The sequence below is a fragment of the Scyliorhinus canicula genome, chromosome 29, assembly GCF_902713615.1.
Source record: "Scyliorhinus canicula chromosome 29, sScyCan1.1, whole genome shotgun sequence".
Lineage (NCBI taxonomy): Eukaryota > Metazoa > Chordata > Chondrichthyes > Carcharhiniformes > Scyliorhinidae > Scyliorhinus > Scyliorhinus canicula.
In genome coordinates, this window is record NC_052174.1 from 11,115,340 (window position 1) to 11,140,109 (window position 24,770).

The 24,770-nt window shown below is 52.9% G+C and overlaps 1 protein-coding gene across 1 annotated transcript; it reads left to right on the forward strand.

Annotated features, from left to right (window-relative positions):
- Positions 1 to 512: 512 nt before the first annotated feature.
- Positions 513 to 24,742, forward strand: LOC119958315 (diacylglycerol O-acyltransferase 2-like). Its single transcript, XM_038786753.1, has 7 exons — positions 513 to 699; positions 7,199 to 7,306; positions 8,520 to 8,590; positions 12,302 to 12,506; positions 15,044 to 15,218; positions 16,093 to 16,295; positions 24,562 to 24,742. The coding sequence occupies exons 1-7, from the start codon at positions 513 to 515 to the stop codon at positions 24,714 to 24,716; spliced, it is 1,104 nt and encodes a 367-aa protein (XP_038642681.1). The 3' UTR covers positions 24,717 to 24,742.
- The last annotated feature ends 28 nt before the right edge of the window (positions 24,743 to 24,770 follow it).

The window sequence follows — 24,770 nt, forward strand, 5'->3', positions numbered from 1 at the left end:
TGCCCTTGAACCCCGTGTCGCTCGACCATCATTCCAGAGGGACAGATATGTATCAACCACATTGGTGTGGGGTCTGGAATCACGTGTAGGCCAGACCGGGGTAAGGGCGGCAGATTTCCCTCCCTAAAGGGGATATGAGTAATCCAGATGGGTTTTTACAACAATCGATTTGTGGTCATCGTCATGCTTTCAATTCCATTTGTCATGGATTCAAGGTTAACCGTCCGCCATCGACCCTGATTCCCTACTCCTTCACCCGGGGAGTGGGGAGAATATGGGACTCGCTCCCACAGGGGAGTGGGGAGAATGTGGGACTCGCTCCCACGGGGAGTGGGGAGAATGTGGGACTCGCTCCCACAGAGAGTGGGGAGAATGTGGGACTCACTCCCACAGGGGAGTGGGGAGAATGTGGGACTCGCTCCCACAGGGAGTGGGGAGAGGGGCTGAATGGCCCATCTCTTTGCTGTGCACTGTGCGTCAGTGGAAACTCTGCACTCTCCGGGGATGTTACAATGTTCAGGCCGTGTAAAAGTTTAACTATCGGCTGTGCGGTTTATCGTATCTGCTCTGCAATCAATGCACTTTGGGCCTTTTGTTCAATCATCTTTTATGACTTTTATCTTGCTGATCCTAAGCAGGGGAGGGCAAAGTGTGAGGCTGGACTGCGCCGGGGTGTGGAAGAGGCTGTGGCTGTCCGGGGTAAGTGCTTGTCAAGGCCAGCGTTCTCCTCGCAGACCCTCATCACGGTGAAGGTAGAACCCACTCAGCCTCCGCTGAAGCCAGGTTCGACCCCAGGCAGTGTGCTCCCTCGAGGAGGGACTATGACTATCCCGGCTGAAGGCATCAGGCAGAATCACACAGTGCTGCTGTTTGCTACTCTCTCTCTCTCTCTCTCTCTCTGTCTCTCTCTCTCTCTCTCTCTCTTTCTGTCTGTCTCTCTCTTTGTCTCTCTGTCTCTCTCTCTCTCTCTGTCTCTCTCCCTCTCTCTATCGCTCACTCTATCTCTCTTTCTCTCTCTCTCTCTACCCCTCCATCCTTCGCTGCCTCTCTCTCTATCTATCCCTCCATTCCTGTCTGCCTCCCTCTCTCGATCTCTCTATCCCTCCATCTCTCTCTGCCTCCCTCTCTGTCTCTCTCTCTGTTCCTCCATCCCTCTATCGCTCTCTCTCTGTATCACTCACTCTCTATCACTCCATCCCTCTCTGTCCCCCTCTGTCTCTCTCTCTCCCCCCCTCCCTCTCTCGCTATCGCTCACTCTCTCTCTCTCTTTCCCTCCATTCCTGTCTGCATTCCTCTCTCTCTCTCTCCCTCCATCCCTGTCTGCATTCCTCTCTCTCTCTCTATCCCTCCATCCCTCACTGCCTCCCTCTCTGTCTCTCTCTCTATTCCTCTATCCCTCTATGACACAAACGCTCTCGCTCTCTCTCTCTGTATCACTCTCTCTATCACTCCATCCCTCTCTGTCTCCCTCTGTCTCTCTCTATCTCTCTCTCTCTTCCTCCCTCTCTCGCTATCGCTCATTCTCTCTCTTTCTCTCTCTCTATCCCTCCATCGCTCTCTGCCTTCCTCTCTGTTTTTTCAATGCAGGAAAAGATCGGGGTGCCATTTTGAAAAGCCTCCCCGACGCCCACCATGGCCTCTGGACCCCCCCACACAATGCCCCAACCCTGCAATTAGGGGCAGTGGGTGCCAGCGTACCACTCTGCCCAGAGCCCGACCAGCCATGGACCTCTGTCTGTGCAAACAAGTGCCAAATGCACCATGGCCAGTCTCGCAGGCAAGGGCGTCCGATCCCGGGTCCTGAGAGATGTGCTGCCGATGTACTTAGATGAGCCTAACCGCTCACTCGGTGAGGGCGAGATCCAGATCGCGACGTCTCACGAGATCTCCTTCGACGCGTCACCAAATCGAGCGCTACGAGACCGTTCAATCTCGCCCCTCCCCCCAGCTATCTCTTCACTTCCCTCATTCTCCTTCTATCCATCTCTCGCTCTCTCTTTCTCCGCTTCTTTCCTTGCCTCTCTCTCGATTTGTCTCTCTCGCTATGAGGATTTGTCGGTGTGAAACAGCGAAGAACAGATTGGAGAGCGAGCGGGCTGGGCTGGGGGGGGGGGGGGGGGGAGGGAGGGGAACAGTCGCTATCGACAGACTGGGGTTGTGGACAAGACTGGGATCAGGATTGTTAACCCTGGGCACACACTCACACTCTTCACTCACAATCCCCGTGCTCACACTCATTCACAATCCCCGTGCTCACACTCTTCACTCACAATCACCGTGTTCACACTCTCTCCCACACTCACCGTGTTCATACTCTCTCCCACACTCACCGCATTCACACTCCCCCACCACACTCACCGCGTTCACACTCCCTCACCACACTCACTGTGTTCACACTCTCTCCCACTCACCGTTTTCACACTCTCTCCCACACTCACCGTGTTCACACTCTCTCCCACACTCACCGTTTTCACACTCTCTCCCACACTCACTGTGTTCACACTCTATCCCACACTCACTGTGTTCACACTCCCCCACCACACTCACCGCGTTCACACTCCCTCACCACACTCACTGTGTTCACACTCTCTCCCACACTCACCGTGTTCACACTCTCTCCCACACTCACCGTGATCACACTCCCCCACCACACTCACTGTGTTCACACTCTCTCCCACACTCACTGTGTTCACACTCTCTCCCACACTCACCGTGATCACACTCCCCCACCACACTCACCGTGTTCACACTCTCTCCCACACTCACTGTGTTCACACTCTCTCCCACACTCACCGTGTTCACACTCTCTCCCACACTCACCGTGTTCACACTCTCTCCCACACTCACCGTGATCACACTCCCTCACCACACTCACCGTGTTCACACTCTCTCCCACACTCACTGTGCTCACACTCCCCCACCACACTCACCGTGTTCACACTCTCTCCCACACTCACTGTGTTCACACTCTCTCCCACACTCACCGTGTTCACACTCTCTCCCACACTCACCGTGTTCACACTCTCTCCCACACTCACCGTGATCACACTCCCTCACCACACTCACCGTGTTCACACTCTCTCCCACACTCACTGTGTTCACACTCCCCCCCACACTCACTGTGTTCACACTCTCTCCCACACTCACTGTGTTCACACTCTCTCCCACACTCACTGTGTTCACACTACCCCCACACTCACCGTGTTCACACTCCCTCACCACACTCACTGTGTTCACACTCTCTCCCACACTCACCGTGTTCACACTCCCTCACCACACTCACTGTGTTCACACTCTCTCCCACACTCACTGTGTTCACACTCTCTCCCACACTCACTGTGTTCACACTACCCCCACACTCACTGTGTTCACACTCTCTCCCACACTCACCGTGTTCACACTCTCTCCCACACTCACCGTGTTCACACTCTCTCCCACACTCACCATGTTCACACTCTCCCCCACACTCACCGTGTTCACACTCTCTCCCACACTCACCATGTTCACACTCTCTCCCACACTCACTGTGTTCACACTCTCCCCCACACTCACCGTGTTCACACTCTCTCCACACTCACCATGATCACACTACCCCCACACTCACCGTGTTCACACTCCCCCCCACACTCACCGTGTTCACACTCCCCCCACTCACCGTGTTCACACTCCCTCACCACACTCACCGTGTTCACACTCTCTCCCACACTCACCATGTTCACACTCCCCCCACTCACCGTGTTCACACTCCCTCACCACACTCACTGTGTTCACACTCTCACCTCGTGCTTAGTGTGCTCACACTCTCCCTTCACACTCATCGTGCTCACAAACTCCCCCTCACACTCACTGTGTTCACACTCTCTCCCACACTCACCGTGTTCACACTCTCTCCCACACTCACTGTGTTCACACTCTCTCCCACACTCACCGTGTTCACACTCTCTCCCACACTCACTGTGTTCACACTCTCTCCCACACTCACCGTGTTCACACTCCCTCACCACACTCACTGTGTTCACACTCTCACCTCGTGCTTAGTGTGCTCACACTCTCCCTTCACACTCATCGTGCTCACAAACTCCCCCTCACACTCACTGTGCTCACACTCACCATGTTCACACTTCCCCACCACTCTCATTGGGTTCACAAACTCACCTCATGCCTATCGTGCTCACACTCTCCCTTCACACTCACCGCGCTGACACTCCCCTCACACTCACCGTACTCACACTTTCCCGTCACGTGTACCGTGCTCACACTCTCCATGCTCACACTTGCTGTGCTCACACTCTCTGTGCTCACACTTGCCGTGCTCACACTCATCGTGCTGATGCTCACTCTATTGGGTTGTCTCTGTTTTGGGTGCAGGATTGGTGACGAACGTTTGATGATGTTTCGGCCCCTTGAGTCACTCAGTGTCTTCCAATGGGTTTTAAGCTTCCTGGCGATGGGTAAGTCTCACTGATCCCCAACAGGGGGCAGCGCCAACATGTACTGACAGACTCAGCTCAAAAACTGTCATATACACACACACACACACACACACTCTCACACACGAGCCACACACATGCATAAACACACGTGCACAAATGCATGCGCACACATGCAGACACATATGCATACACACACATGCACGCACAAACATGCATACACACCCACATGCAAACGTATGCAGACACACACGCATACACGCACGTACACACACACATAGGGAAACACGCATGCACACCCACACACCCACATGCAGACACACATGCATTCACACACGTGCGCACACACACATGCACGCACAAACATGCACACACACGTATGCAGACACACACGCATACATGCACGTACACACACACATAGGGAACACACACATGCAACCCACACACCTGCATGCACACACATGCAGAGACACACACATACACACATGTGCACACAAACACATGCATACACACACATACACATATGCATGCACACGCATAGACACATGTTCACATGCACACAAACAAATGAATGCATGCACACACAAACATACATGCACAAACATACACATGAACATATGTACACACCCTCACACATTCAAACACACACTCACACGCACCCATGCGCACACACACATGTGCACATACATTAATTCGCTCTCTCATTAATTCCCACACGTTCTCAAAAAAAATTTCACTCACTCAGACACACAAACACCCTGACTTGTATTTAAATAGAGCCTTTCACGTCATAGAATGTCCTGCCCTGTTTCCATGGAGTAATTCTCAAACAGGCCACACACATAAGGTGATATGAGGGACAGGTGGTCAAAGGAGTTGGATTTTAAGGAGCGTCTTAAAGGAAGAGAGAGAGAAAGGGGGGGGGGGGGGAGAGGGGGAAAGAGAGAAAGACAGTGAGCGAGGATAGAGAGAGGGAGAGAAAGAGAGAGGGGAGGGAGAGAGGGGAGAGAAAGAGTGAGAGAGGGGATAAAAGAGAGAAAGTGAGAGAGGGGAGAGGGATAGTCAGAGGGAGAGAGAGAGAAACAGAGAGAGGAGAGGGAGGGAGAGAGAAGGTGGGGGAGGGAGGAATAGTCAGAGGGAGAGAGAGACAGAGAAACAGAGAGAAAGAGAGGAGAGAGAGAGAGAGGGAGAGGTGAGAGAGAAAGAGGGGTGCGAGGGTGAGTGAGTGAGAGAGAGAGTGTGAGAGAGAGAGGCATAGGGGAGAGAGGAAAAGTGAAAGTGAGAGAAAAGGGGGAGAGGGAGTGAGAGAGGCACAGGAAGACGAGGAGGGAGAAAGAGAGAGGGGTAGTGGGAGGGGAGTGAGTGAGAGAGAGGCAGAGGGAGAGGGGGAGCGAGGGAGGACAGGGAGGTGAGGGAGAGAGAGAGTGAGAGTGAGAGAGAGAGACAGAGGGATGTCATAATATACATCTATGTATATGATGGAGTGCAGACAGGCAGTGATTGACACACAGGATGACCAATGAACACACAGAACACAGCAGCCAATCACCAGACAGGACACGGCCACTATAAAGCCAGAGGGCACCAGTTTTCCCGCTCTCTCGGGACCCAGCCTCTGAGACAGTCAGAGCCCGTGAGCAACAACGAGAACACACACCATGTGGTAGCTAGTAAGTCTGGTCAGGCTAGTATCAGGTCTCCAGTCAAGTCAGCACAGTGTCAACCCACAGTTGAACATGTATTATAGTTTAGATGTTAAATAAAATCGTGTTGCATCTTATCAAGTGTTGGAAGCCTGTCTCTCGCTCCACTGCATCAAACGCAGTCCACATAGATCCAGCTTATCCAACACATCAAGGGAGAGGTGGAGCGAGGGAGGACAGGGGAGGCGAGGCAGTGAGAGAGAGAGTGAGAATGAGAATGAGAGAGAGAGAGAGAGAATGGGAGAGTGAGGCAGAGGGAAGGGGGCGAGGGAGTGAGACTGAGAGAGAGTGAGAGAAAATGAGAGAGAGAGAGAGAGAATGAGAGAGAGAGAGAGAGAGAGAGAGAGAATGGGAGAGTGAGGCAGAGGGAAGGGGGGCGAGGGAGTGAGACTGAGAGAGAGTGAGAGAAAATGAGAGAGAGAGAGAGGCAGAGGGAGAGGCGGAGCGAGGGAGGACGGGGAGGTGAGGGAGTGAGAGTGTGAGAGAGAGAGTGTGAGAATGAGAGAGAGGCAGAGGGAGAGGCGGAGTGAGGGAGGACGGGGAGGCGAGAGAGTGAGAGAGAGAGAGTGAGAATGAGAATGAGAGAGAGAGAGAGAGAATGGGAGAGTGAGGCAGAGGGAAGGGGGGCGAGGGAGTGAGACTGAGAGAGAGTGAGAGAAAATGAGAGAGAGAGAGAGGCAGAGGGAGAGGCGGAGCGAGGGAGGACGGGGAGGCGAGGGAGTGAGAGCGTGAGAGAGAGTGTGAGAATGAGAGAGAGGCAGAGGGAGAGGCGGAGCGAGGGAGGACGGGGGAGATAAGGGAGTGAGAGCGTGAGAGAGAGAGTGTGAGAATGAGAGAGAGGCAGAGGGAGAGGCGGAGCAAGGGAGGACGGGTAGGCGTGAGAGAGCGAGAGAATGGGAGAGAGTGAGGTTCTAGGGTGTGTGTTGGGGGGGGGGAAGGGGGGGGACAAACCAGAGCTTCGAATCCAGGCAGCTGAGACACAGCCATCAATGGTGGAGCGATAGGAGTGGGGAGTGGGTGACTGATATTTTGGGTGTGTCTCAGTTTCTCTCCGTTGTGTTCTAGGTGTGTCCTGCGGCCTCCTGACTGTGTACCTGCTCTTTACACCCCTATGGCCCTTGGTTGCCCTTTACCTTGCCTGGATGGCCACAGACCGTAATACTCCAGAAAGAGGTGGAGTATTCCTGAGTTATAACTTCTCATCGAGTCAGAGAGTTTCTACAGCACAGAGATCGAGACCCTTCGGCCCATCGTGTGTGTGCCGGCCATCGAGCCCCTCTCTGTTCTAACCCTATTGTCCAGCACTTGGGCCGTAGCCTTGTTTGCTGTGGGAGTTTCAATCGCTCATCTAAATGCTTCTTAAATGTTGTTCCCGCCTCTCCCACCCTTTCAGGCAGCGGGTTCCAGATTCCCAGCATCCTCTGGGGGAAAAGGTTTCTCCTCAAATCCCCTCTAAATCTCTGCCCCTGACCTTAAATCTCTGCCCCCTGGTTATTGACCCTCTACTAAAGGGGAAAGTTCCTCCCTATCCACCCTATCCATGTCCCTCATAATATTGTCCACCTCGATCAGGTCCCCCCTCGGCCTTCTCTGCTCCAAGGAAAACAACCCCGGCCTAACCAGCCTCTCCCCATAGCTGAGACGCTCCAACCCAGGCAGCATCCTGGTGAATCTCCTCTGCTCCCTCTCCAGCGGTACCACATCCTTCCTATAGAGTGGCGACGAGAACAGCACACAGTACTCTAGCTGTGGCCTAACCAGCGTTTTATACAGCTCCATCGTAACCTCCCCTCTCTGATATTCTATACCTCAGCTAATAAAGGCAAGTGTCCCATAGGCCTTCCTAACCACCTTATCTACCTGTCTTGCCGTCTTCAGGGATCTATGGACATGCATTTCAAGGTCCCTCTGGTCCTCTGTAGTTCCCAGCATCCTAGCGCTCATTGTGTATTCCCCGGCCTTGTTAGTCCTCCCACGATGCACCACCTGACACTTTTCAGGGTTAAATTCCATTTGCCACTGCCCTGCCCATCCGACCAGCCCGTCTACATCCTGTAATCTAAGGCTTTCCGCCTCGCTATTGACCACACCACCAATTTTTGCATCATCTGTGAATTTACTGATCTCAACCGCCACATTCACGTCCAGACCGTCGATGTACCGTCAGTACGTTCAGTCAGAAAATAGCGGAATCTCATTCTGTGATGTTCGCAGGCGCGAGTCGAGGTGAGTCGCGCCGCCTATTTGACTGCGGTGTGCGTCACTGGTTTCCATAAACTTCAACTCCCCGGCCTCACTAACACCCAATAACCTGCCTTTGGGAGTCTTCAACCATTCGGCGATTCTACCCTCTTTCTTCTTATCCTTTCTCCTTCGTTTTTCCCAGGTGGTCGGCGATCGCAGTGGATCCGGGGATGGAAGATGTGGAGATACTTGAGGGACTATTTCCCGATCTCGGTGCGTTTTCCCCGTTCACCAGCCCGCCCGTTTCAGGGAATTCGGCTTCGGTGAGGGAAGGTTCCCCAGGACGGTGCCAAGGATGAGGGGGTCTTTGTCTGCAGGTTTGGGATGGAGGAGCTGGGGGTCATCGCCCCACCCCCCCCCACTTGGGGCTCAGGAGAATAAGGGCATTAAAAAATAGAAGCCTTTTCTCACAGCGCTCCCACACCCGCCCTCCACCCAAACCGTAAATCCCAGTCCTTGCTCTATCAGCCATTGTGAAAAGCTCTCGTCTACCTTATTTAAACCCCTCATAATCTTGTCCCCCTGACCGGCCTCCCCTTGTCCCTAATTCTTATTTTGTTCTTCCCGTATTCCAGCTCGAATTCACCAGCTCTGCACAATCGCCCTCGTCGCCACATTCTCACAGTGCTACTTTGGTGATTGATCATTTCCTATCACGTCGACACACTCTTTCACAAGCGTTCAACCCCCATTCTCCTTCTTGTCTCTCCTTCCCAACGCATTCTACAGCCGCACATCACCAAGACCTCTGCATCAACCTCGCCTTCCAATTGGTCTCCATGGTGTTGTCAGCAAGAAACTTTGACCCCTGACTCAGGCTCCCAATGATAGGAGATCCTGGTCCTTTAACCTCTGCACTTGATCATTTCAATGACCTGCAATGGCAAACCAGCCAGAGAATGGCCAACCCCAACAAGAGAGATTCTAACCATCGCCCCTTGACGTTCAATGGCATTACCATCACTGAATCCCCCCATTATCACCATCCTGGGGGTTACCATTGATCAGAAACTGAACTGGACCCAGCCACATTAATACTGTGGCTACCAGGGCAGGTCAGAGGCTGGCAATCCTGCGGAGAGTAACTCACCTCCTGACCCCCCCAAAGCCTGTCCACCATCTACAAGGCACAAGTCAGGAGTGTGATGGAATACTCTCCACTTGCCTGGATGAGCGCAGCTCCCAACAACACTCAAGAAGCTCGACACCATCCAGGACAAAGCAGCCCCGCTTGATTGGCTCCCCATCCACAAACATTCACTCCCTCCACCACCGATGCACAGTGGCAGCCGTGTGTACCGTCTACAAGATGCACCGCAGCAACTCACCAAGGCTCCTTAGGCAGCACCTTCCAAACCCACGGCCTCTACCATCTAGAAGGACAAGAGCAGCAGATACCTGGGAACCCCACCACCTGGAGGTTCCCCTCCCAGTCACTCACCACCCCGACTGGGAAATATATCGGCCGTTCCTTCACTGTCGCTGGGTCAAAATCCTGGGACTCCCTCCCTAACAGCACTGTGGGTGTACCTACACCACACGGGACTGCAGCGGGTTCAAGAAGGCGGCTCACCCGCCACCTTCTCAAGGGGCAACTAGGGATGGGCAATAAATGCTGGGCCTAACCAGCAATGCTGAAATTTAATAAAAGACAGACCCTTGGTTATCAGTTCGAGCTTATCAGTTATCAGTTTGGAGATCTGCAGAGTTAACAATTTGAACTGGACTAATGAACAGTCGTAACCTTTGCTCAGTTCATGGTAGGCCGATATTGGGAAGGCAACCTTGATTCTTCAAGTTAAACATTGCCTAAACAGACGTTCGTGGGCAAGCGGGATCAATAGAAACCTTCAGAGTCACTGAAAGGAATCAAAACAGTTTTTCTGTCCCCCTCTCTCACTCAGTCCAGCGACCTTCGTATGTTGACCATTCGGTTTCGATTTCGACACAGACCCCGGTTTAGGTGCCCAGCGCCCCCGCCCAAAACAGGAATGGGGGCCCCTCACTGATTATTAAAAAAGCAACTTAAATTCAGATAGTGTCTTTGACACAATGAAATATCCCAGGAAGCTTAATCAGGGACAGGGGTGGTTATAAAACAAGTGGCATTTAACTCTGAAAAGAGTGAAGTGATTCACTTTGGGGGAGCTAACAAGGCCGGGAATACACAATGAGCGCTAGAACGCGCGGAGGTGCGGAGGACCAGAGGGACTGTGGGCGGCATGTTCGAGAATCCCTGAAGGCAGCAGCTACGGTAGATAAGGTGGTTAGGGAGGCATATGGAATATTTGCCTTTATTAACCGAGGCAGGGAGGTTATGACAGAGCTGTATAAAACACTGCTAGGCCCCAGCTAGAGTACTGAGTGCCGTTGTCGTCGCCACTCTATAGGAAGGATGTGGTTGCGCTGGAGAGGGAGCAGAGGAGATTCACCAGGAGGCTGCCTGGGTTGGAGCGGTCTCAGGCTATGGAGAGAGGCTGGTTAGGCCGGGGTTGTTTTCCTTGGAGCAGAGAAGGCCGAGGGGGGGCCTGATCAAGGTGGACAATATTATGAGGGACATGGATAGGGTGGATAGGGAGGAACTTTCCCCCTTAGTAGAGGGTCAATAACCAGGGGGCAGAGATTGAAGGTCAGGGACAGGAGGTTTAGAGGGGATTTGAGGAGAAACCTTTTCCCCCAGAGGATGCTGGGAATCTGGAACCCGCTGCCTGAAACGGTGGGAGAGGCGGGAACAACATTTAAGAAGCATTTAGATGAGCGATTGGAACTCCCCAGCAAACAAGGTGACGGCCCAAGTGCTGTGAAACGGGGTTAGAATAGAGAGGGGCTTCATGGCTAGCACAGACACGATGGGCCGAAGGGTCTCTTTCCCTGTTGGCATGGCGGCCAACTATGGAACGATTAAATGTGGGAATGTGGAAGAGGCTGGAATTGGAGGAGGGCTGATGTCTTCAAAGGATTCAGAGATAAGGGTGTGCGAGTCCATGGAGGGGTTGGGAAACAAGGATGAGAATTTTAAAGTTGAGACCTTGCTTGGAACGGGAGTCAATGCGATGACCTCAAATGTACAGAGGTTAAAACGTGAGAGACCATGCTCAGATTTGGAATAGTTGAGTCCAGAGATAACTAGGCAGTGGACGAGGGTTTAAGGAGGCAAACCAGTTGAGACAACGTTGAGTGATGTACCAAAGATGCAAAGAGGTTTTAGAGATTGTGCGGAAAGATACAAATTGGGTCCATGAGCCCTTGATGCCAGATCCCTGTCAAGGAACACTAATGTTAATCCACCTGGGAGGATCTTGGGACGATATTTAGGAGGAAACTTCAGAATTAGACCACGCCTGCTATTAAAACGTGGATTCACTTGATGACTTGGGAGCTCACCTCTAGCGTCACACGTTTGTATCACAGCCTCAGGCGGACAAAACGCACGGTGCGATTTTCAATACGCTACACGCCCACAAACCAGAAACAGCAAGCGGCATTTATATAGCTCCTTTCGTACAATAAAACACTGATGGGAACATCGCGAAGGTGAAATCTGATGCCAAGCCACCTCAGGAGATGGTAGGGCACTTGCCAAAGGCTTGGACAAGGATTGCAGGGGGCGTCGTAAAGGAGGCGAGGGAATCGGAGAGGTTGAGGGAGGGAAATCCAGAGCTTTAGGGGCCCAGGCAACTGATGGCGCAGTTACCCGATCGTGGAGCGATGCCAATCAGGGATATTCGAGAGGTCAAAAACGGTACATCGCAGAGATCTCAGTGGGCCTGTTTACATATGAATTAAGGCTGGGAGGCGTGACATGCTGTAATTCTATTGATACTGAAAGTATGCCTGGAAAGTAAGTCAGGTGGAAAAGGAGGACTTGTTGTGTGGGTAGCTCCCAGTCTTGTAATCATTCTTCGATTGTCCCTTCACCTCCAGCTGGTGAAAACAGCCGACCTGAATCCTGAGAAGAACTACGTCATCGGTTACCATCCCCACGGGATAATGTGCATCAGCGCCTTCTGTAACTTCTGCACCGAGGCCACGGATTTCTCTAAGATCTTCCCGGGCATCACTCCACATCAGGCCACACTAAACGGGCTTTTCTATTTCCCTCTCTACAGAGATTACATCCTCGGCGGAGGTAAGGGTGATCCCACGGTTTCTCCGTTTTATCCTCCCTTCTTTTTCTGATGATGGCATCAGGGTATCGCCAGGGTAACCCATTTGCCACCACCTCCTGTTTGGCATCCACCCCCCCCACCTCCCGAGCTCCATCTCAAACATTCACTCCCTCTACCGTTGCCGCACAGATGGCGAACACCTTTGTTCGCGGCTGAGATTCTCCGGATCTCCGGAACGCCAAGGTTCCCCCCCATCCCACTTTCCAGCGGGACGGTCTCAAGGCGGGATTCTCCAATAATAGGGCTATGTCCCCCACGCCCGCGGCAAAACGCACGCGAGTCACTCTGGATTAATCTGGAGTAAATCCAGGGTGATTCGCCAATTTGCTGGGGGTTAGCAGGGCCCTGGACTGCTTCTTGCAGGTCCGGCTGCCGATACGAGGCCCTGCATTTCCAGTCGGGGATCCGCGCATGCGCACAGCGGCGGCCTGCGTCGGCCAGCCCGCGCGACCTGGCTGACCCACACCGCCCCCCCCCCCCGAGAATATAGGCACCCCCAGATCACGTGCGCCCGTGGATCGGTGGCCCCCGATCGGTAGTTTGGCCATCTTGGAGGCACCCCCCGGGTAAATGATCCCCGTGCCCCCCACCGGGGTCGCCGTGGACTGAGTCGATTGCCCGCTGGGTGGAGTAATGAGAGAACTACGGCAGCGGGAACCCGGCCAACTGCCGGCTGAGAATCGCCGCGGGGGCCTCTTTCAATGGCCCCTGACCGGCGCCGCGTTGGCAGCGATTCGCCCAGAGAATCGCGGGAGCGGCGTTGGACCCGATCTCGGGTTTGACACCCATTCTCTGCCCACATGCCAAGTGCGCAATTCCGGCCCGGAGGCTGGGAGAATCCCGCCCAGTGTGTACTGTTACGACACCCTGAGATAGAGCACGGTCAATTCCAGCCCCCCTTGACCCAGAGTCGCAACAAAATTGAATCAACCAATTGGAAAAATACCCAAAATCTTTGGCCCCTCAGCTGCCCAATATTCACTCACCAAGGTTTGTAAATTTAAACACAATTATGTTTTTTATTATCAAGGAGAGATCGTGTGTGACAAATCTGTTAGAGTTCTTTGAGGAGGTAACGAGGAAGTTAGACAAAGGAGAACCAGTGGATGTGATTTATTTAGATTTCCAGAAGGCCTTTGACAAGGTGCCGCATAGGAGACTGTTAAATAAGTTAAGAGCCCACGGTGTTCAGGGTAAGATCCTGGCATGGATAGAGGATTGGCCGACTGGCAGAAGGCAGAGAGTGGGGGGATAAAGGGGTCTTTTTCAGGAAGGCAGCCGGTGACTAGTGGTGTGCCTCAGGGGTCTGTGCTGGGACCACAACTTTTCACAATATACATTAATGATCTGGAGGAAGGAACTGAAGGCACTGTTGCTAAGTTTGCAGATGATACAAAGATCTGTAGAGGGACAGGTAGTATTGAGGAAGCAAGGGGGCTGCAGAAGGATTTGGACAAGCTAAGAGAGTGGACAATGAAGTGGCAAATTAAATACAATGTGGAAAAGTATGAGGTTAGGCACTTTGGAAGGAGAAATTTTGGCATAGACTTTTCTAAATGGGGAAATGCTTCGGAAAGCAGAAGCACAAAGGGACTGGGGAGTCCTTGTTCAAGATTCTCTTAAGGTTAATGTGCAGGTTCAGTCGGCAGTTAGGAAGGCAAATGCAATGTTAGCATTATTGTCGAGAGGGCGAGAATACAAGAGCAGGGATGTACTTCTGAGGCTGTATCAGGCTCTGGTCAGACCCCATTTGGAGTATTGTGAGCAGTTTTGGGCCCCGTATCTAAGGAAGGATGTGCTGGGCCTTGGAAAGGGTCCAGTGGAGGTTCACAAGAATGATCCGTGGAATGAAGAGCTTGTCATATGAGGAACGGTTGAGGACTCTGGGTCTGTAGTCGGAGTTTAGAAGGATGAGGGGGGATCTTATTGAAACTTACAGGATACTGCGAGGCCTGGATAGAGTGGACGTGGAGAGGATGTTTCCACTTGTAGGAAAAACTAGAACCAGAGGACACCATCTCAGACTAAAGGGACGATCCTTTAAAACCGTGACGAGGAGGAACTTCAGCCAGAGGGTGGTGAATCTGTGGAACTCTTTGCCGCAGAAGGCTGTGGAGGCCAAATCACTGAGTGTCTTTAAGACAGAGATAGATGGGTTCTTGATTAATAAGGGAATCAGGGGATATGGGGAGAAGGCAGGAGAATGGGGGTGAGAAAAATATCAGCCATGATCGAATGGCGGAGCAGACTCGATGGGCCGAGTGGCCTAATTCTACTCCTATGTCTTATGGTCTTATGGATGCATGGAAGGTGAAGAGAGGGCGTCATCATGGTCGACAGGCGACAAGGGTGAAGACGGGCCACGTGGAACTAGGTAGAGGGAGATGTGGGAATCTGGGCCCAGGGTCAAACATCAGGGCGCGTGCTTCCTTCCGAGACTCTCGGACACTAGTTCCAGACGGGCTTTCTGACCTCTCTCTCTCTCTCTCCTGCCCAGGTGGGCGATCGGTCAGCAGGTCAAGCCTCAACCATATCCTGTCAAAGAGCGGGACGGGAAACGCAGTGGTCGTTGTGGTTGGAGGGGCTGCCGAGTCGATGACAGGGAGGCGCGGGGAGCACTCACTCTTATTGAAGAACAGGAAGGGGTTCATCCGGATTGCTTTGATGCATGGGTAAGTGGACAAGTGACCCCCACAAACACCCCCCCCCTCCCCACCGTGTCCTCACAAGCCACCCCCGCAAGCTCAAGTGTGCCAAGACACCCGGCAATACGCCTTCTTGCCTGCTGTCCGACCATGGGGTGCGTCGCAGCTGAGCTCCATACCGTCCTCCCCCAGAGGCACGGGAAGGTGATTGTGAGGGAGGGGTGGGTCGGGGGGTGCTTCTATCGCCTCCCGGGGGAAACAGAGGTCAACCGCAGCCCAGCAGAGGCCGGGATGCACCACTAGGAGTCCGAGGATAGGCGCTGGTGGGTTTAAAGCGAGGTGATGATGAGGTGATGTTTGGGCTGGGGGACTGGTTTAACCTCCCCTTGCGGGAAGCACATTGATTGGGATTCGCTGCTTGTGGCGGCTTGCTGTGCACAAAATGGCTGCTGACTTTCCTCCATCTGTGCTCCCCACCGCACAGAGCGCGGAGTCAGGAGGCTGTGGGTTCAAATCCCATTTCAGAGATGCAACCGATCCTCCAGCGCCAGCCGACAGAGGCGCCATCTTTCGGATTGGGCATGGATCCCAGGAAGGCCCTTCCGGTCCTCCCAGGTGCATGTCGAAAGGCCTCTACGCTGCTGGTCGCTGATGGGAAGGAGAGGTTACTCCGGGGTTTTGTGCACGAGGACCACTCAGAGAGACTGCCAGCTCATTGTCACATGGCGGCCATGGGATCTTGCTGAGGGCACAAGTATCTGCCCTCACCCCCCATTCCCAACTGTGACTCCGCTTCAATTTGAGTCCATCAATTTGTTTTTCCTCCTCCAGAGATTTTTCTTCATTCACTCGTTCGCTTCGTCTCCAGAGATTAATCTATCCACCCTTTTTCTCTGTCCAGGGCGGATCTGGTCCCCGTCTACAGTTTTGGGGAGAACGACATCTTCGACCAGGTGATTTTCAGGCCGGGAAGCTGGATGAAGCACTTCCAGGTCACGTTTCAGAAGTACATGGGCTTTGCACCCTGCTTCCTCAAGGGCAGAGGCCTCGTGTTCAGCGGTTCCTGGGGGCTCATGCCCTACGCCAAGCCTATCGTGACTGTAGGTCAGTACAGCGCCCTTCCCCGTGCGGGAATGTCAGCCCTCAGGGTAGAATATCTGCTCTCTCTCGAAGTCAAGCGGCTGTTTGAGATTCTTCCCCCCCCCCCGCCATCTCTGAGAGAGGACAACTTGGGAGGGGGACCAATGGATGCGATGGAGGAGAGGAGGAAATGTTGAGTTGGGAATGGCGCTCTCACAGGGAGCGGGCGGAATATGGGACTCGCTCCCAAGGGGAGTGGGGAGAATGTGGGACTCGCTCCCAAGGGGAGTGGGGAGAATGTGGGACTCGCTCCCATGGGGAGAATGTGGGACTCGCTCCCATCATGGGGAGTGGAGAGAATGTGGGACTCGCTCCCATCATGGGGAGTGGAGAGAATGTGGGACTCGCTCCCATGGGGAGAATGTGGGACTCGCTCCCATGGGGAGAATGTGGGACTCGCTCCCATGGGGAGAATGTGGCACTCGCTCCCATGGGGAGAATGTGGCACTCGCTCCCATGGGGAGAATGTGGGACTCGCTCCCATCATGGGGAGTGGAGAGAATGTGGGACTCGCTCCCATGGGGAGAATGTGGGACTCGCTCCCATGGGGAGAATGTGGCACTCGCTCCCATGGGGAGAATGTGGGACTCGCTCCCATGGGGAGAATGTGGGACTCGCTCCCATGGGGAGAATGTGGGACTCGCTCCCATGGGGAGAATGTGGGACTCGCTCCCATGGGGAGTGGAGAGAATGTGGGACTCGCTCTCAGGGAGCGGGCGGAATATGGGACTCGCTCCCAAGGGGAGTGGGGAGAATGTGGGACTCGCTCCCAAGGGGAGTGGGGAGAATGTGGGACTCGCTCCCATGGGGAGAATGTGGGACTCGCTCCCATGGGGAGAATGTGGGACTCGCTCCCATCATGGGGAGTGGAGAGAATGTGGGACTCGCTCCCATGGGGAGAATGTGGGACTTGCTCCCATGGGGAGAATGTGGGACTCGCTCCCATGGGGAGAATGTGGGACTCGCTCCCATGGGGAGAATGTGGCACTCGCTCCCATGGGGAGAATGTGGGAGTCGCTCCCATGGGGAGAATGTGGGACTCGCTCCCATGGGGAGAATGTGGGACTCGCTCCCATGGGGAGAATGTGGGACTCGCTCCCATGGGGAGAATGTGGGACTCGCTCCCATGGGGAGAATGTGGGACTCGCTCCCATGGGGAGAATGTGGGACTCGCTCCCATGGGGAGTGGAGAGAATGTGGGACTCGCTCCCATGGGGAGAATGTGGGACTCGCTCCCAAGGGGAGTGGGGAGAATGTGGGACTCGCTCCCATGGGGAGAATGTGGGACTCGCTCCCATGGGGAGAATGTGGGACTCGCTCCCATCATGGGGAGTGGAGAGAATGTGGGACTCGCTCCCATGGGGAGAATGTGGGACTCGCTCCCATGGGGAGAATGTGGGACTCGCTCCCATGGGGAGAATGTGGGACTCGCTCCCATGGGGAGAATGTGGCACTCGCTCCCATGGGGAGAATGTGGGACTCGCTCCCATGGGGAGAATGTGGGACTCGCTCCCATGGGGAGAATGTGGGACTCGCTCCCATGGGGAGAATGTGGGACTCGCTCCCATGGGGAGAATGTGGGACTCGCTCCCATGGGGAGAATGTGGGACTCGCTCCCATGGGGAGAATGTGGGACTCGCTCCCATGGGGAGAATGTGGGATTCGCTCCCATGGGGAGTGGAGAGAATGTGGGACTCGCTCCCATGGGGAGAATGTGGGACTCGCTCCCATGGGGAGTGGAGAGAATGTGGGACTCGCTCCCATGGGGAGAATGTGGGACTCGCTCCCATGGGGAGTGGGGAGAATGTGGGACTCGCTCCCATGGGGAGAATGTGGTACTCGCTCCCACGGGGAGTGGGGAGAATGTGGGACTCGCTCCCAAGGGGAGTGGGGAGAATGTGGGACTCGCTCCCACAGGGTGTGGGAAAATGTGGAACTCGCTCCCACAGGGAGTGGGAAGAATGTGGGACTCACTCCCACGGGGAGTGGGAAGAATGTGGTACTCGCTCCCATGGGGAGAACGCAGGACTCACTCCCATAGGGAACATCGAACAGTACAGCACAGAACAGGCCCTTTGGCCCTCAATGTTATGCCCAGCATTGTCTGAAACCAAGATCAAGCTATCCCGCTCCCTGTCATTCTGGTGTTCTCCATGTGCCTATCCAATAACCGCTTGAAAGTTCCTAAAGTGTCCGACTCCACTATCACAGCAGGCAGTCCATTCCACACCCTAACAACTCTCTGAGTAAAGAACCTACCTCTGGAATCCCTCCTATATCTCCCACCCCGAACCTTATAGTTATGCCCCCTTGTAACAGCTACATCCACCTGAGGAAATAGTCTCTGAACGTCCACTCTACCTGCCCCCATCATCATCTTATAAACCTCTATTAAGTCACATCTCATCCTCCTCCGCTCCAAAGAGAAAAGCCCTCGCTCCCTCAACCTTTCCTCATAAGACCTATCCTGCAAACCAGGCAGCATCCTGGTAAATCTCCTTTGCACCCTTTCCAATGCTTCCACATCCTTCCTATAATGAGGTGACCAGAATCGCACACAATACTCCAAACGTGGTCTCACCAGGGTCATGTACAGTTGCAGCATAACCCCACGGCTTAAACTCAAGCCCCCTGTTAATAAACGCTAACACACTGTAAGCCTTCTTCACAGCTCTATCCACTTGAGTGGCAACCTTCAGAGATCTGTGGACATGAACCCCAAGATCTCTCTGTTCCTCCACATTCCTCAGAACCCTGCTGTTGACCCTGTAATCCGCGTTCAAATTTTTTTCGACCAAAATGAATCACCTCGCACTTATCAGGGTTAAACTCCATCTGCCATTTTTCGGCCCAGCTCTGCATCCTATCAATGTCTCTTTGCAGCCTACAACAGCCCTCCACCTCATCCACTACTCCACCAATCTTGCTGTCATCAGCAAATTTACTGACCCCCCCTTCAGCCCCCTCCTCCAAGTCATTGATAAAAATCACAAATAGCAGAGGACCCAGCACTGATCCCTGTGGTACACCGCTGGTAACTGGTCTCCAGTCTGAAAAATTTCCATGCACCACCACCCTCTGTCTTCTATGTGATAGCCAGTTACTTAGCCAATTGGCCAAATTTCTCTCTATCCCACACCTCCTTACTTTCTTCATGAGCCGACCGTGGGGAACCTTATCAAACGCCTTACTAAAATCCATGTATACGACATCAACTGCTCTACCTTCATCTACACACTTAGTTACCTCCTCAAAGAATTCAATCAAATTTGTGAGGCAAGACTTACCCTTCATGAATCCGTGTTGACTATCCCGGATATGGTCATAAATCCTATCCTTCAGGACCTTTTCCATTAACTTATCGACCACCGAAGTAAGACTAACTGGCCTATAATTACCAGGGTCTTTCCTATTCCCTTTCTTGAACAGAGGAACAACATTCGCCACTCTCCAGTCCTCTGGCACTATCCCCGTGGACAGTGAGGAATCAAAGATCAAAGCCAAAGGCTCTGCAATCTCATCCCTTGCCTCCCAAAGAATCCTTGGATATATCCCATCTAGCCCAGGGGACTTGTCAACCCTCAGGCTTTTCAAAATTGCTAATACATCTTTCCTCAAAACATCTATCTCCTCCAGCCTACCCGCCTGTATCACACTCTCATCCTCAAAAACATAGCCCCTCTCCTTGGTGAACACTGAAGAAAAGTATTCATTCAATGCCTCTCCTATTTTTTCTGACTCCATGCGCAAGTTCCCACTACTGTCCTTGACCAACCCCACCCTCACCCTGGTGATTCTTTTATTTCTCACATAATAGTAAAAAGCCAAGGCTTCTCATGCCCCCTCCTAGCTCTCCTAAGCCTTTTTTTAAGCTCATTCCTTGCTATCTTGTAACTCTCAAGCGACCCAACTGACCCTTGTTTTCTCATCCTTACATACTCTTTCTTTTTCCTCTTGACAAGACATTCAACCTCTTTTGTGAACCATGGTTCCCTCACACGGCCATTTCCTCCCTGCCTGACAGGGACATACCTATCAAGGACACGCAGTTTTTGTTCCTTGAACAAGCTCCACTTTTCATTTGTGCCTTTCCCTGACAGTTTCTGTTCCCATCTTATGCTCCCTAATTCTTGCCTAATCGCATCATAATTACCCCTCCCCCAATTATAAACCTTGCCCTGCCGTATGGCCCTAACCCTCTCCACTGCAATAGTGAAAGACACCAAATTGTGGTCACTATCTCCAAAGTGCTCTCCCACAAACAAATCTAACACTTGGCCCGGTTCATTACCCAGTACCAAATCCAATGTGGCCCCCCCTCTTGTCGGCCTATCCACATATTGTGTCAGGAAACCCTCCTGCACACACTGTACAAAAACTTCCCCATCCGAACTGTTCGACCTATAGAGGTTCCAATCAGTATTTGGAAAGTTAAAGTCACCCATGACAACTACCCTGAGACCTCCACACCTACCATAATCTGCTTTGCAATTTCTTCCTCCACATCTCTATTACTATTTGGGGGCCTATAGAAAACTTCTAACAATGTGACCGCTCCTTTCCTATTTCTAACTTCGGCCCATATTCCCTCAGTTGGCAGATCCCCTTCGAACTGCCTTTCTGCAGCCGTTAAACTATCCTTGATTAATAATGCTTCTCCTCCACCTCTTTTACCACCTTCCCTACTCTTACTGAAACATCTGTACCCCGGAACTTCCAACAACCATTCCTGTCCCTGTTCTAACAATGTCTCTGTAATGGCCACAACATCGTAGTCCCAAGTACCAATCCACGCTCCAAGTTCACCTACCTTATTCCGGATGCTCCTTGCATTGAAGTAGACACACTTCAACCCACCTTTCTGTCTGCCAGTACACTCCTGCGACCTTGATACCCTCCTCAGTACCTCACTACTCTTAACACTGGCTACTCGTTTTCCCCTTCACCAGAAAAATTAGTTTAAACCCCCCCCCCCCCCCCCCCCCCGAAGAGCTGTAGCAAATTTCCCTCCCAGGATATTGGTGCCCCTCTGGTTCAGGTGCAAACCGTCCTGTCTGTACAGGTCCCACCTTCCCCAGAATGTGCTCCAATTATCCACGTACCTGAAACCCTCCCTCCTACACCATCCCTGCAGCCATGTGTTTATCTGCGCTCTCTCCCTGTTCCTCAACTCGCTAGCACGTGGCACCGGCAACAAACCAGAGATGACAACATGGTTTGTCCTGGCTCTCAGCTTCCACCCTAGCTCCCTAAATTCCTGTTTTAAATATCTGTCCCTTCTCTTATCTATGTCGTTGGTACCAATGTGTACCACGACTTGTGGCTGTTTCCCCCTCCCCGTTAAGGATTCTGAAAACACGGTCCGAGACGTCACGGACCCTGGCACCTGGGAGGCAACATACCATCCGTGCGTCTCTTTCGCTGCCACAGAACCGTCTATCTGTCCCTCTAACTATCGAGTCCCCAATAACTATTGCTCTCCTGCCTTCCCTTCTGAGCCACAAGGACAGACTCAGTGTTGGAGACTGTTCACCGTGGCTTACCCCTGGTAGGTCGTCCCCCTCAACAGTATCCAAAACGGTATACGTTACTGAGGGGACGACAACAGAGGATCCCTGCACTGACTGCTCCCTCTCACCGTCACTCATCTATCTTGATTCTTCGGAGTAACTACATCCCTGAAGCTACTATCTATGACCACCTCAGCGTCCCGAATGATCCGAAGTTCATCCAGCTCCAGCTCCAGTTCCCTAATGCGGTTTCTGAGGAGCTGGAGATGGGAGTGGGGAGATTGTGGGTCTCACTCCCGCAGGGAGTGGGGAGAATGTGGAACTCGCTCCCAGAGGGAGTGGCTGAGGCAATTTGAAAGAGAAAGTTTGAAGGGGAAAGCTGGATAAATACAGGAGGGGATGAAGAGGCAGGTGGAGCAAGAGACCAAAGTAGAATATCAGCAACCAGCAATAAAGATCAAGTGAGTGTGAGTGCGCGAGAGAGAGAGAGAGAGAGAAAACGATGGGAAGTGGGCGAGAGAGCATTACAGGCGAGCGAGACAGGGTGAGCGAGACAAGGCGAGCGAGCGAGACAGAGCGAGCGAGACAGGGTGAGCGAGGCAGGGCGGGCGAGCGAGGTATTTATAAAGTATGGGCTTGCAGACCACGAAGATACAATCAAACAAGAGCTTTATTGGAAAGGTGTTTCCACACAGGCTGTGAAGGTAGACTGACTGTTGGCCCGCACAAACGGCTGATGATGTCATCAATACATCATGTGATCTGACTCTTAAAGTGACAGTTCCAAGCAGAAACAAAGATGAACACACAGCATAATAATACACAATGAATACACTGCACGTTCCTCTCCCTTTAAACTGGAGATTCCTACGATGAAACACAACATAAATTAACGATCAAAATTTACAACGTGCAATTGAAGAAAAAAAGTCAAAAGTTAGACGTTTCAGAGGACGTCGATCCCTGTGTGGCTGTCGGTGAACATCAGGCATCTGCTGTTTCCTGTTGACTGCAGTGTTTTTTCTGATTTAGTTTGGACATTGTCCATAGTTGCGTTTGCAGGTTCCCGCAGTGTTGAAGTGTCCTCAACTGAGATGCCGTCGTTCACGGTTCTTTGTGGTGTTGTCAGATTCTCAGGAATGTCTCGGTCTTCACTTACACAGTTAGCTGCAGAGTCTCGGGTCATTCCGACTCTGGCCAATTAGTTCTAGTTAGTAAAGGTTGGTCAGGATTTACCCTCCACAGGCGTCCCAGGTATGAACAGTGTAGGCGACCCGCCCTGTTTGTGCCGAAACAATGGGCGGTATCAACTTGTCGCTGCTGGTATGGTTCCTCGCCGATACCCTCTGACCTTTCTGAAAAACACGGTATTTAGCCCTGCTCTCATGTCGCAAAACCTGATTTTCCTGTTTCCTCTCAAGTATCTCCCTCATCTGAGGCAGCTTCAGCAAATCAAACACTGCAGTTTTATCATGAGTAACTCAAATTAACTTTTAAGTTCCAGAATGTGTTGTCTTCCTGTTTGTTATCAGGAATTGTCGGAGTCGTTTAGACAATGATCCTTGCTCCCGAGTTACCGTCAATAAATCCTTCATTGTCTGAACAAGCCTTTCAGCCAGCCCATTTGAGGCAGGATAAATAAGAGTGAATCGGATGCGTTGGAATCCATTCTCCTTTAGATAATTTGTGAACTCTCACAGCATGAGCTGTGGCCCATTGTCGCCAACAAGTTGTTCAGGATAAACGAATCTTGCACAAATCTCATCCAGTCTTTCTGTCGTTCTGGAGGACAAAGTCTTCAGGACATTTCGATGCGGGTCTACCACAATGAACAACACTCGTCCTTCGAATATTCCCCCAGAATCTACATAAACTCTTTGCCATCTCTGAATTTATAGACCATGGAATCCAATTTATCTTGGATAGGGTCGGTGTTTACAGCAGGTGGATTGCTAAGAGATTTTGGAGCAAAAGAACGCGCGCGCGCGCGCGAGAGAGATAGAGCACCCGGAGAGAGAGAATGCGCGCGGAGTGATAGATAGAGCACCCGGAGAGAGAGAACGCGCGCGGAGAGAGAGATAGAGCACCCGGAGAGAATCCACGAGGAGAGAGCGCGCATGGAGAGAGAGCAGAGAGAGAGCGAGCGCGCACGGAGAGAGTGCGCGCGCGGAGAGAGAGCGCGTGCGGTGAGAGAACGTGCGCGGAGAGAGAGCGCGCGCGGAGAGAGAGCGGAGAGAGAGCGAGCGCGCACGGAGAGAGTGCGTGCACAGAGAGCGTGCGCGGAGAGAGAGTGCGCGCGGAGAGAGAGCACGCGCGGAGAGAGAGCGCGCACGCGGAGAGAGAGCGCGCGTTGAAAGAGAGCGCGCGCGGAGAGAGAGCGCACACGCGTGAGAGAGGGGGAGCACGAGAGAAAGAGTGGGGGACGCGAGAGTGAGAGAGGGGGGTGCGAGAGTGAGGCGTGGGAGTGAGAGGGGGCGCGAGAGAGCGTGAGTGAGAGCACGAGATAGAGAGTGCGAGAGAGAGCGCGAAATACAGAGCGCGAGATAGAGAGAGGGAGCGCGATAGAGGGAGCGCGCGGGACAGAGCTCGCGCGAGATTGCGCGAGAGAGGTCAGCTGTGGTGATGGGCTGGGGTTGTGAGCTGGTGGATTGGTTGGTGTGGGAGGGTGCGGGCTAGATTTAGTGGCGGTATTACTGAGCTGCGTTCTTTTCTCTGAACAGTCGGTGAGCCAATTCCAGTCACCCAGAGCCCAAACCCTTCAGAGGAGGAGGTCGATCGTTATCACGCGGAGTATGTGGAAGCCTTAATCGGACTATTCAACAAGTACAAGGTGCGGTGTGGACTGTCAGAGGAAGCAGAGCTGACTCTTTACTGAGTCACTGGAGTGAGGGGAACATCCCAGTCTGTCATCAGGAATCAAACTCGCTTT